The sequence below is a fragment of the Semicossyphus pulcher genome, unplaced genomic scaffold (genome assembly GCF_022749685.1).
Source record: "Semicossyphus pulcher isolate SPU_LCO1_2020_fin unplaced genomic scaffold, fSemPul1.0.p SCAF_9, whole genome shotgun sequence".
Taxonomy (NCBI): Eukaryota; Metazoa; Chordata; class Actinopteri; order Labriformes; family Labridae; genus Semicossyphus; species Semicossyphus pulcher.
In genome coordinates, this window is record NW_027211770.1 from 5,581,744 (window position 1) to 5,593,289 (window position 11,546).

General features: G+C 45.3%; 1 protein-coding gene across 1 annotated transcript; it reads left to right on the plus strand.

Moving 5' to 3' along the window:
• The first annotated feature begins 1,537 nt into the window (after nucleotides 1-1,537).
• Nucleotides 1,538-11,283, plus strand: vegfaa (vascular endothelial growth factor Aa). Its single transcript, XM_069656061.1, has 8 exons — nucleotides 1,538-1,882; nucleotides 2,038-2,156; nucleotides 3,487-3,529; nucleotides 5,301-5,497; nucleotides 5,924-6,000; nucleotides 6,114-6,146; nucleotides 7,965-8,096; nucleotides 10,279-11,283. The coding sequence occupies exons 2-8, from the start codon at nucleotides 2,094-2,096 to the stop codon at nucleotides 10,298-10,300; spliced, it is 567 nt and encodes a 188-aa protein (XP_069512162.1). The 5' UTR covers nucleotides 1,538-1,882; nucleotides 2,038-2,093; the 3' UTR covers nucleotides 10,301-11,283.
• The last annotated feature ends 263 nt before the right edge of the window (nucleotides 11,284-11,546 follow it).

The window sequence follows — 11,546 nt, forward strand, 5'->3', positions numbered from 1 at the left end:
CAGGGTTATTAACAGTGTTTTGTTCTGAGCAGTCGTGTTATAACCATAGATTTTTATTAAAATTGCAAATGACCCCTCTAAATGTACGACTGCCACAATCCCACGACCTTCCTTGTCACGGTTAAATGTACCTTCCCAGGGAACCTAAAAAACATATGGCCACACCCCCAGATCGTCTACCCACTGATTCTTCCAAAATGTAGCTTCCTCTTCACATGACTGAGTCTCCTGTAGAAATATGCATTGAGCTCTGAGTCCTTTAAAAAATAAAAAAGGAGCTTTGCATTTGTATTGTCCTTAAGACCTCTTGCATTGAGAGAAAAAAAAGAACATAAAAGGTATAAATGTCAAAATCTCTTTGGAGACAACGTGTCTTTTCTGTAACATCAACAGAGAACGTCCACAGGGCTGGTTCTTCTTTTCAAAAGTCACCAAAACCAAAACTGTCCAACTGTTACAGTCTGTGAGTGTTAGACAGGACATGCCTGACACTGGAACTCTGTTTCTTTCTCTGGAAATCCACGGGTGTTGGGCTGGGGGTGGTGGGATGCCTGCATGTACAGGGCCCAGAATTGTGTGACACCCTGATATGAGTTCAATAAATTAATCATTTTGTGATATAAAAAGGTGCAGAGCGGTAGCTGCAGCGTGACTCTGATCTGAGAGCAGGGAGGCGAAGGAGGCTTCAGAGAGCATGCAGCTGTGTGGAGAGGTTTCAGTGAGCAGTGATCCATCAGCAGGAACAAACCCACTCTGCTGGAGGTCACAGAGTCTGAACAGAGCACCACACCAGCCTGCCCTTTGAGACGTCCCAGCATGCATCAGGAACTTTCACACAAATTATAAGGCTCCTGTATGTGTGGCTGAAATAATTCATGCTTACTCATCAACCTGCACCATCAGGTGAAATCAACTGAACCTGCTTTCTGTTAAATGTCTTTTATTGAACTCTCGGCTGCTGATGAAGTGTTGGAGGCCGAAGCACTCAGAGGTTAGATGTTAGTTTCTTCTGGCTTCATATAACTGAGTATCGTCTGCATAACATTAATGGAGTGTTTCCTCATAATATTACCCAGAGGAAGCATATATAAAGTGAAAAGAATCGGTCCGAGCACAGAACCTTGTGGAACTCCATGACTAACTTTGGTGTGCATAGAGGACACATGGTGCTCCTTTTGTTGTAAAGATAATCTTTGCTGCTTTATCTTCACATTAGTTAGTTAAATAGTATATTAAATTATTATTATTAAATATCTATTATAAATATTATCAATGCTATATTTATTTTATTATTGTTATAATATAGATTATAAATGTTATTGAATTAAACTCTGAGACAATAAGTTGAAAACTGCTGTTTAAAGGAACTTTACTGTAAATGAATCCGTTTGTCATCAATGAAAAGTGTGCGTGTGTGTGTGTGTGTGTGTGCGTACGTGTCTGCTGCCATTGGTTCCTCGCGTGGCCCCGCCCCCTCCCCCCCCCCCCCCGTTCTGAGAGAGGAGCAGCCACCTTTTATTACCGCATGAAGGGCAGAAGCAGCCGCCAAGAAGAGCAGGACACAGAGACCGGGAGGACGAGCCGCTGATCCGGGACGAACTGCTGCGGAACCGAGGCAGTGAACCAGAAACATACGAAGAAGAACACAGGATCACTTTATATACCGGCCTCTACCCTCCACACACACACACAAACAGAAACACACACATACACACACACTGTGCAGTGCGGGATCAAGGAGCGTCAGACACACCGGTGCGTAAAGTTTGCCTCGCGCGCCCTGTGGACGTTACCGGGCCGGTTGTGGGAGGATCGCGGTGCTGCTGAGCTGCGGGTCCGGTCTGGATTGTACAGCCCATCATAGAGTCTTTGTCTGTGGATGGTAAGGCTTCACGCGGAGCGCTGCCCGGGCTCACTGTGAACGTGCCACATGCGCGTGGGAGATATGGATGTGCTTTTGCTATAGCCAAGATTTGCCGCGGTTTTTTAAAGTATTCATTTTTCCTCTTCTGACTGTGTTTTGTTTGTTGGTGTCAGATTTTTGACTGCTGGACGAGCGCAGATTTCAGGACTCCTCGTGCGGAATTACAACCATGAACTTTGTTGTCACTTTGGTACAAATCCTTTTGGCAGCGGTTCACCTATCCACTGTACAGGTGAGTGCTTTAATTCCTATCATCACCTCATTAACCATCGTAAAATGTGATAGAAGTGAGAGTGAGCCGTGTGTTCTCTGTACAGATCTTTATATCCTCATGTATTTGAGATGATGAACCTTTATTAGAAAACTCGCCCGTTACATGAACGGATTAATTCACGTTTATGTTGCTCTGTGCGGAAACATTTGTGATTCTTTCTCATACCTTTGTGTTTTTACACACACACACACACACCTACACACACACACACACACACACACACACACACACACACACACTTTGTGTCTTTGCAACGCGAGACTATTGAAAATCCTGCTCGCTTCAAACGTTAGAAATGCAAAGTCACGTTAGATGAAACACACACCAAATAAGAAAATCATTAAACTCTGCAAATAATTGGTTCAGTAAGTAGAAATGAAGCTTACATTTATTTGACTCCTTTTGATACATCCCACAGACTTGATTTAATAAGGGGGGGGGGTCCTAAAAGTTGTGGTTTACACTTCATGAATGCTGCCCGCTGGATTACCTATGAGCCGAATTAAACAGAAAATAGTCACGTTTCTAAAATCTGTATAATTTATTATTAAAGGGCTGCCTGGTCAGTGTGTGAGCGGACTAAGCGTTAAAATTACGGATTTCTGAATGCGGTTCTGCCTCGCGCACAGGTCTGAGTGTAGCCGCGGGGTCTGGTCCCGGTCTGTCTCTGTTCTCACGGTGATCCGGACTCTTTGGTCTCCACCCCCCGTAGGATGCCTCCCGCGCGCTCACACAGGCTGTCCCGTTTTCTCACGCAATACCTCCGCACGTTACAGCAGCCACGCAAGGTGAACGCAAGTCTCAGGGAGCTGCTCCTCACTAAGACTGTTTACCATCTAAACAAAGGCCTGTTCCTGCCGGATCTTTCAAAATAAAACGTTTCTATATTAAAGAACACACACAGACACAAACACACACACACACACACTCACACACACATCATTCACATCATGCTGCCTGTCAGATTAAATAAATCAGCATTAGCAGGTTCTGACTTCCACACGTCCACTGAGCAACAGGCTTCAGTGAAGTGGAGGTCAGGTCAGCCTGTCAGTCAGGTCAGCCTGTCAGTCAGTGATCAGGGCAGACAACAGGTCAGAGACAGCAGCAGAGTAAATTCTGACCCTGCAGTTTGTTCTGATGTTACAGCTCGTATCAGGTCAGTGTGATGGTGCTGCTGACGTGGATCAGTGTGTGATGAAGGGTTAGATGTTCACAGTGACCGAGATGAGCTGATGCAGAGCTGCAGACAGACTCACATCTAACACGTCTTCTTCTTCTCTTACAGACTGCCAGCATTAACAGAGGAGTGGACAAGAGCAAGAATGAGGGTAAGTTTGTTCTCTAAAGACTTCCTCTGTTCCTCTAAGTGCAGCAGGGCGACCACAGAGCCCCCTGGTGGACACGTGTTGAGCAGTCGTTATAAAGTGGGAATTGGTGTGCAGCAGGTGTTGGTTCATCAGTCTGAGCTCAGGTGTTTTTCTGCAGCGAGCAGTCAGGAGTCAAAGTTCTCATCAGTCAAAGGTCTGAACGAGGACTTTAGAGCCCCATAAATCTGCTGCGGATTTCAAAATAAGAGTCTGAATCAGTCAGAGCCTCCAGAGTCAACACATGAGCAGACAGCCTCGATTCAATGTCAGACCTGTGTGTGTGTTTAGATATACACATTGTGATGTAGACAGAACAGGAAGTTCATCAGTTTAAACCTCTGTCATGCAAAGATGGATTTTATAATGTGTGGTTTGAGAGGGTGTGTGTGTGTGTGTGTGTGTGTGTGTGTGTGTGTGTGTGTGTGTGTGTGAGCGTGCATGAATGTGTGTGTGCGTGTGTGCTTGTATGTGTGAAGTAGGACGTCATGCTGCGACCTTCACACTGCACCTGTCACTCTCTCTAACACACACACACACACACACACACACACACACACTTACACACAGGACCTGTTAGTACATTCACTCATTCATCAGACCTGCTAATGATAATATGAGACGTGTCTCTGACAGGATGATGTAAGACAGGTGACATCCTGCTGAGGTGGTGGAACCAGCTGAGAGTGTGACATCATCACTCAGAGACACACCTGCTGTCACACCTGCTGTGTGTGATCTGGAGTCAGTCAGTACACAGAGCAGTGTTATTATTGTTTAAAGAGCTTCGCTGTGATAAGAGGGGATTTTCCTCTCAGTCAGTGAAGGCAACACGGCAGTGACACTGACATCCAAGGAAACATTGGTCATCATGGCTCCTCGTCACGCCTCAGATACTCTGACCTCTACAGGAGGTCAACATCTGTGTCAGTAACTTCAGATCAGTCTGTGTCATGAAGCTAACATGCTTACAGTCAGCCTGCAGCATCAGTCAGGGACGGAGCCTGCTCAGGGGTGGGCTCTGTGGAGTCATAGGTCAGAGGTGAAGCCAGGCGCCACAGAGCATGAGGTCAGACCCGGGGTCAGGATTTAGCCGGGGTCGCTGGGAACAGGACTGATGGACTCTGAGATGGATTATTGTGGTCTGAATACAGAGAGGAGACTCACTCTGGTCTGATGAGCTTTTAACAATGTGTTGACTTTTGACTGAGAAATGAACAAATGAACCCTGAACTCACCGTGAGTAGGCCTCACTGCGAGCAGGCCTTACCTTGAGTAGGCCTCATCCTGAGCAGGCCTCACCTTGAGCAGGCCTCACCTTGAGTAGGCCTCACCTTGAGCAGGCCTCACCCTGAGCAGGCCTCATCACGAGCTGGCCTCACTGCAAGTAGGCCTCACTGCGAGCAGGCCTTACCTTGAGTAGGCCTCATCGCGAGTAGGCCTTTCCCCGAGTAGGTCTACCGCGAGCAGGCTTCACCCTGAGCAGGCCTTATTGCGAGCAGGCTTCACCCTGAGCAGGCCTCATCGCAAGCAGGCCTCACCGCGAGTAGGCCTCACTGCGAGCAGGCCTTACTGTGAGTAGGCCTCATCGCGAGCAGGCCTCACTGTGTTGATGCTGCTCACAGATCAGCTGCTCTCTTCACATGCTAACTCTTTCCTGTATTATCATCTGTAATGTAATGCATTCTTCTTATTATTAATGTCTCATGAATGATGCTGACTCTCTCGTCCTCAGTCGTCCCTCTCACGGAAGTCATCACTAAGAGCAGCTGTCAGCCCCGCGAGCTGCTGGTGGACATCTTCACCGAGTACCCAGAGGACACCGAGCACAACTACGCCCCCTCCTGTGTCGTCCTCAAGCGCTGTGGGGGCTGCTGCAACGACGAGGCCATGGAGTGCGTCCCCACGGAAACACGAAATGTCACGCTGCAGGTGAGCCGGGGGCGGGGCTAATGAAGCTGTTTCCTATTAGTATAAACTTATGAAAATTAAGAAACAACAGACACCAACTACCAGACTTCATGCTAACTCTTAAGCTAACACTGTTACCCTTAGAGGTTTATTGTTATCAGGTGACTAAATGATCATCTCAGGTTAAACTGTGACACCTGAGGAAGGTCCGCCCACAAATACAGAACATAAACTCTGACATCAGCAGGTGGTCTCTGATATCAGATAGGTGCTTCAGGTTCAACCAGACATGTTTACCCCCATACGCTGTGTTTACAGCCGTCTGTGTGTGGCGGGAGTGTGTGCAGGTTCAGGGCTGTGTTGGTCAGAGTGGAGGTTATAAAGATTCATGTTGATGTAGTTTTAATCTGAGCATCTCTTCCTGTATCTGTGTGTGTGTATGTTCAGGTGATGCGTTTCAGGCCGATGGTGACGCAGCACATGGTCCATCTCAGCTTCACAGAACATCAGAAGTGTGATTGCAGGTAAGAGACTCACCTTGCTCTACACACACACACACACACAACCACACACACACACACACACACACACAGGTATATAAATATATAATAATTGTAATGTGTGTTGTTTGTTTCAGACTGAAGCCTGACGTCCCTCTAAAGAAAGAATAGTAAGTACGTGTTATTTTGTTTTCAGCTGTTCAGGCGTTAAATGTTCTTTAAACACAACCAACAGACACTTTATATAAAGTTTACGTAAACCTTACGTGCAGTTTACGTAAGGTTTATGTAAAGTTTATATAAACTCTTTGAAGGTGAAATGAGATTAAAATAATAAATATATCGACTTGTGATGAGAACATGAGACGTGATGAGGAGTCACATCTGTCAGTGTAACTTCAGCATGGTCTTCAGATGAACCAGGTGTACATGTCTGACACCTGGAGCAGCCTTTAATTGTGGACAGAAACACATGAAGCATCAGTGTGTTTGTGTTCCCGCACTCGATGATGTCACAGTTTGTGGACTTAGAGTCGTAAGTCAGAGCTTCAGACTCTGAGCTCTGTCTTTATGGTTTTACTGCTTTATGAGCAGATAGACCAGCAGCGTGGCCTGAGGAACCCCCCCTCCACACACACACACACACACACACACACACACACACACTCAGGTTACACAAACCCGACCCTCACCCCCCGATGTCGTCCCGCTCTAATCATAGCAGCAGGTGTCACACAGCTGACCTGTTTTTACTCTGAACGCAGGACCACAACTCTGAGTGTTTGACGTGTTATGCGCGCATGTGTCTGTGTGTGTGTGTTTGTGTGTGTGTCTGCAGCAGGACAGGATGTTTAATTGCATTAGCGGACTGAGCGTGTTCAGAGCCTCGGAGGTTGGAGCTGATGGGTGGAGGAGAGATGGGATCATGAGCTGAGTCAAACAGCGTGTCTGTGTACACGTAGCTCAGCCTGCAGGGGGCGGAGCCTGGAGATAAAAGAGGAGGAGCTCATCATGCACTCCATCCTGATACACTCAATACTCAGGATCAATACTCCCCCTACTGAGGAGACCAGGTCAGGTCTCATGCTCTGTTCTTCATCAGGTATTGATGACCCTGTAGACTCTGTGTCACAGTCTGTCTGCTGAGCTCAACTGTGTGCCAGTGTCAAAGGTCAAAACAAAGACAGTTAGAGGAGCTCTGAGTTAGCAGGACGACTCAGCTTCAGCATCTCTAATCCTTTCTGACACCTCAGTGTCTTTGGTGCCTTTGAAATATCAGGACACGACGTCCTTCTGTCTCTGTGAGGACACGCGTCCTTCTGTCTCTGTGACAACACGCGTCCTGCTGTGTCCGTGAAGACACACATCTTTCTGTCTTTGTGAGGACACTTCTTCTGTGCTGTGCTTTGATAAGCTGCTGTTTGTTTCCGTTGGAGGATTTTTGTGTTTCCTGTTTCAGATGATTGATAGTACAGTCGTTACAGTAGAGATGGTAAATGTGTGTGTGTGTGCGTGTGTGTGGTCTGAGCTGAGTGCAGCTCTGTTGTCAGGGTTGATGGATGGTGATGAGTTAAAGTTCAAACAGGTTGATATCCGGAGCTGTTGTGTCTCTGCTGTGACCTCCAGCTCAGCACTGAACAGATACTGACACAGTTATGGTGTCTACGTCTCCTCACACGGTCACATGTTCACTGTTCATCTCTGCTCACATCTGGTATAAAGTTCAGACTGCAGCTCCACAGAACAAAACCTCTCATGTAAAATTCAACAGTTAAAGATATGATCCTTTTTTATTATGAAGCTTATTTATTATGCAGCTCAATATCAGAGCTCCTGCTGAATCAGAGAGTTTGACATCAGTGATGAAGCTTCACATCAGATCTGTGCCTGCATGATGAGTGTGTGTGAGTGTGCGTGGGGCCTCTCTGCTCTGTAGCTTAGCCCTGTCTCTCTCTCTCTGTCTGTCTCTTTCTTTGCTTCTCTTGCAGCCACTGTGTGCCTTGCTCAGAGAGGAGGAAGCGCTTGTTTGTGCAGGATCCTCTCACCTGTAAATGTTCCTGCAAATTCACACAGTTAGACTGCAAGGCCAGGCAGCTTGAGTTAAACGAGAGAACTTGCAGGTTTGTTTTCCACACGATAAAAACATTCTTTGAAGCTTTATTTTCCACCTGTCTGCCTCTCCTCCCACCTGTCTGCCTCTTCTCCCACCTGTCTGTCTCTCCTCCCACCTGTCTGTCTCCTGTCAGGGTTCCTGCTGAGAACTGCATGTGTCTCCTGCTCTCTGCTGCTGCTGTGTCTGTCTGTATGACGTTACATCTTTGTGCCTCTGTGCTCACTCTGTCTGTCACATCAAACAGTGACAGTGAACTTATAGACATAATATAGACATAATACTGTAAGTTATTATACAGTTAAAGTTATTAAAAATGTATTATACAGTTAAAGTTAATAAGAAGTTTTTATACAGTTAAAGTTATTAAAACGTTATTATTCAGTTAAAGTTATTAAAAAGTTAAAGATTTTATACAGTTAAAATTATTACACAGCAAAGGTTTTTATACAGTTAAAGTTTTTATACAGTTAAAGTGATTAAAAAGTTATCATACAGTTAAAGTTATTACAATGGTATTATACAGTTAAAAGTTATTAAGAAGTTATTATACAGTTAAAAGTTATTAAGAAGGTATTATATAGTTAAAGTGATTAAAAAGTTATCATACAGTTAAAGTTATACAGTTCAAGTTATTATACAGTTCAAGTTATTACAAAGTTATTATACAGTTAAAAGTTATTAAGAAGTTAATATACAGCTAAAGTTTTTATACAGTTAAAGTTATTATACAGTTAAAGTTATTAAAAAGTTAAAGATTTTATACAGTTAAAATTATTACACAGTTAAAGTTTTTATACAGCTAAAGTTTTAATACAGTTATTATACAGTTAAAGTTATTAACAAGTTATTATACAGTTAAAGTTATTAAAAAGGTATACAGTTAAAGTTATTAAAAAGTTATCATACAGTCAAAGTTATTAAAAAGTAATTATACAGTTAAAGTTATTATACAGTGATTATACAGTTAAATGTTTTATTCAGTTATTATACAGTTTTTATACAGTTAAAGTAATTATATAGTGATATACAGTTAAAGTAATTATATAGTGATATACAGTTAAAGTTTTTATACTGTTAAAAGTTATTAAAAAGTAATTATACAGTCATTACAATACAGGTCATAAACAGACTGATCATCTCCACTATGATGGTTTTCATTCATCTTTGGCTCATCCTCTGTGGATTGAAAATCTGGAATCTATCAGACGTTTGTGGTGAAATCACAAAGTTTAAGCTGACATAGTTTAAATGAAGCTTTGGAAGCTTCCAAGAAACAAACATGTCAGAAGAATTAGATCTAGAGGAGTATAAGTTCACCTGCATGCTCTCACTGTCTGCTCACTCACCTGAAGTGTTCACTGATGAGGAGCAGGAGCTGAGACTGAGAGCTGAGCTGACCTTCAGTCCTGAGTTTAGTGTTTGACCTTGATGCCTTCACAGATAACAGCTGATTTTCTACTCTAAAGCACGAACACCAAAAGTCTGCAGACAGAGTTCAGGATGAGTTTCATGTTGGTTTGTTTGGACCTCATGCAGGTCTACAAAGAGCTTCAGACTGTCAGAAGGATTTAATCTAATAATATCAAACTACTGAAGTTTACTTTTCCCAGAGGTCAGCTGCTTTCAGCTGAGTGATCACATGATGCTAACAAACAGCTAGCATGAGTAACGTTAGCCACAGCTAGCTGTATGTTTCAGAGCTCTTTAAGAGACCATGTGGAGCTTTGTACACACTAACTGTAACACGCAGAGTGCAGCTCCTGTCTGTGAGCAGCTAAATGCAGACCTGCTGCTCAAACAGGCCACGTTTCACTGCTGACCCCCACCTCCATGACCCCCCCAGAGACCCCCCACACACTGCTGGTGGACTGACCACTCGCTGCCCTCTGATTGGCTGCTCAGTGTTCAGGAGACACAGCAGGGGGGTCATCAGGGCGGGGGGTCTCTGGAGCCAGGGTCAGGTGGCTGTTAACCCCTGCACCTCCAAACCCACCCAGACCATCCAACCCTAACCCAAACCCGTGACCTTCTCCCTCACTGTCCATTCCTGCTTCATGCCCCCCCGTGTGCATGGAGTGATTTGATGTTGTGTGAGAGGAGTCCGTTCACACCTGATGTTCTGCTCTCATGTTTCTCTATAGACATGTCAGTCCTGTGTGTCTTTAACCTCTCCCTCTCCTCCTCCACAGGTGTGAGCGCCCCCGGAGGTGAGACCACACTGCAATGAAGGAAGCCTTTCTCTGCACAGCACTTTGAGACGTGACGATGCATTCCTGCAAAGACACAACATGACGACGCGAGAGACTCTGAGGACGAGCTCCTGCTACGGTGGACGCCTGAAGATATTAATATATATGTACATATATACAAGTACATCGACAACGTGTATTGCTGCTACGAAAAGACGACGCTATTTAAAGCTAACGAGTGCGCTGCCGGCGCGTGAACCAAGTACTGGTGGGGTAAATGTGTAACTTAGTGTAACAGTTCACTGGATGCTGGATGGAAATATTTCTCATAAAAGAGAAACTCCTGCAGCAGAAGACGACGCGCCTCCCTGCTCAGACGGAGCAGGAGGAGGAGGAGCTGCTGTGGTTAAAGGGCTGTTTCCTCTGTGACATGATGTGAAGATTTGTCTCACTGTATGGACCCACTGAACTGTCTCAGAGGTGGACGCAGGTTACGTACCGCGCTGACAGATACTGTGAAGCTCACCTTCTCCCCTGTGTGTGTGAGGGGGGGTTACATGACGAAGGACACACCTGGACTAATGTCTGGGACATGCAAAGATTCCAGTCGATATTAAAATGTGGTAAATCAAACCACTTCCTGTTCCTGGCTCCGCCCCCTTCATGTAGCCCCTCCCTGTTGGGGGGGTAGACTTGTCTTTTTGTGCACAGTTTGTTTGTTATTTTAATGTGTGAGACCAGGCTGTGTGAGGGACATCCCTGCAGGTGTGAACGGAGAACTCGACAGGCTGAGCTTGATCAGCTTCTTCCTTATTTAACTGTGTGTGTTCCAAAGAACGAGTCGCCACTCCGTCTCCGTCTATTTATAGAGTCTGTTCAGTATTCTGTCACATATTTATATGCAGTGTTATGTTCTATTGACTGTCGACTCACTCTGTGTGAGGAGGACTGAAGCTTTGACATTCCTGTTTAAACCAGCGCTCAGCAGCCGGGGGGGGGAGGGGGATGACCGATGGTAACCCCAGCAACAACATGTGTGAGTGAGATGCGCCAACACAGGTGGTTTTCATTCTTCAGGGGAAGGGGGGGAGGGGAGGGGAGGGGGGGCTACTGTTGTGTCATGGGAACTGAAGGAGTTTTAGACCGGACCTGGTTCAGTTTAGAACGTGTGTGTGTGGGGGGGAGGGGCTGGCACAGAGCAACTCTGACGTTAGTTGTGCACTAACATAATGTCCCTACTGCAACTATTACACACACACACACAGACA

Coding starts and splice junctions, on each gene's coding strand:
- vegfaa (XM_069656061.1), top strand. CDS start 2,094: ATGAACTTTGTTGTCACTTTGGTACAAATCCTTTTGGCAGCGGTTCAC. Junction 5,498..5,923: donor CACGAAATGTCACGCTGCAG/GTGAGCCGGGGG, acceptor GTGTATGTTCAG/GTGATGCGTTTCAGGCCGAT. Junction 6,147..7,964: donor GTCCCTCTAAAGAAAGAATA/GTAAGTACGTGT, acceptor CTTCTCTTGCAG/CCACTGTGTGCCTTGCTCAG.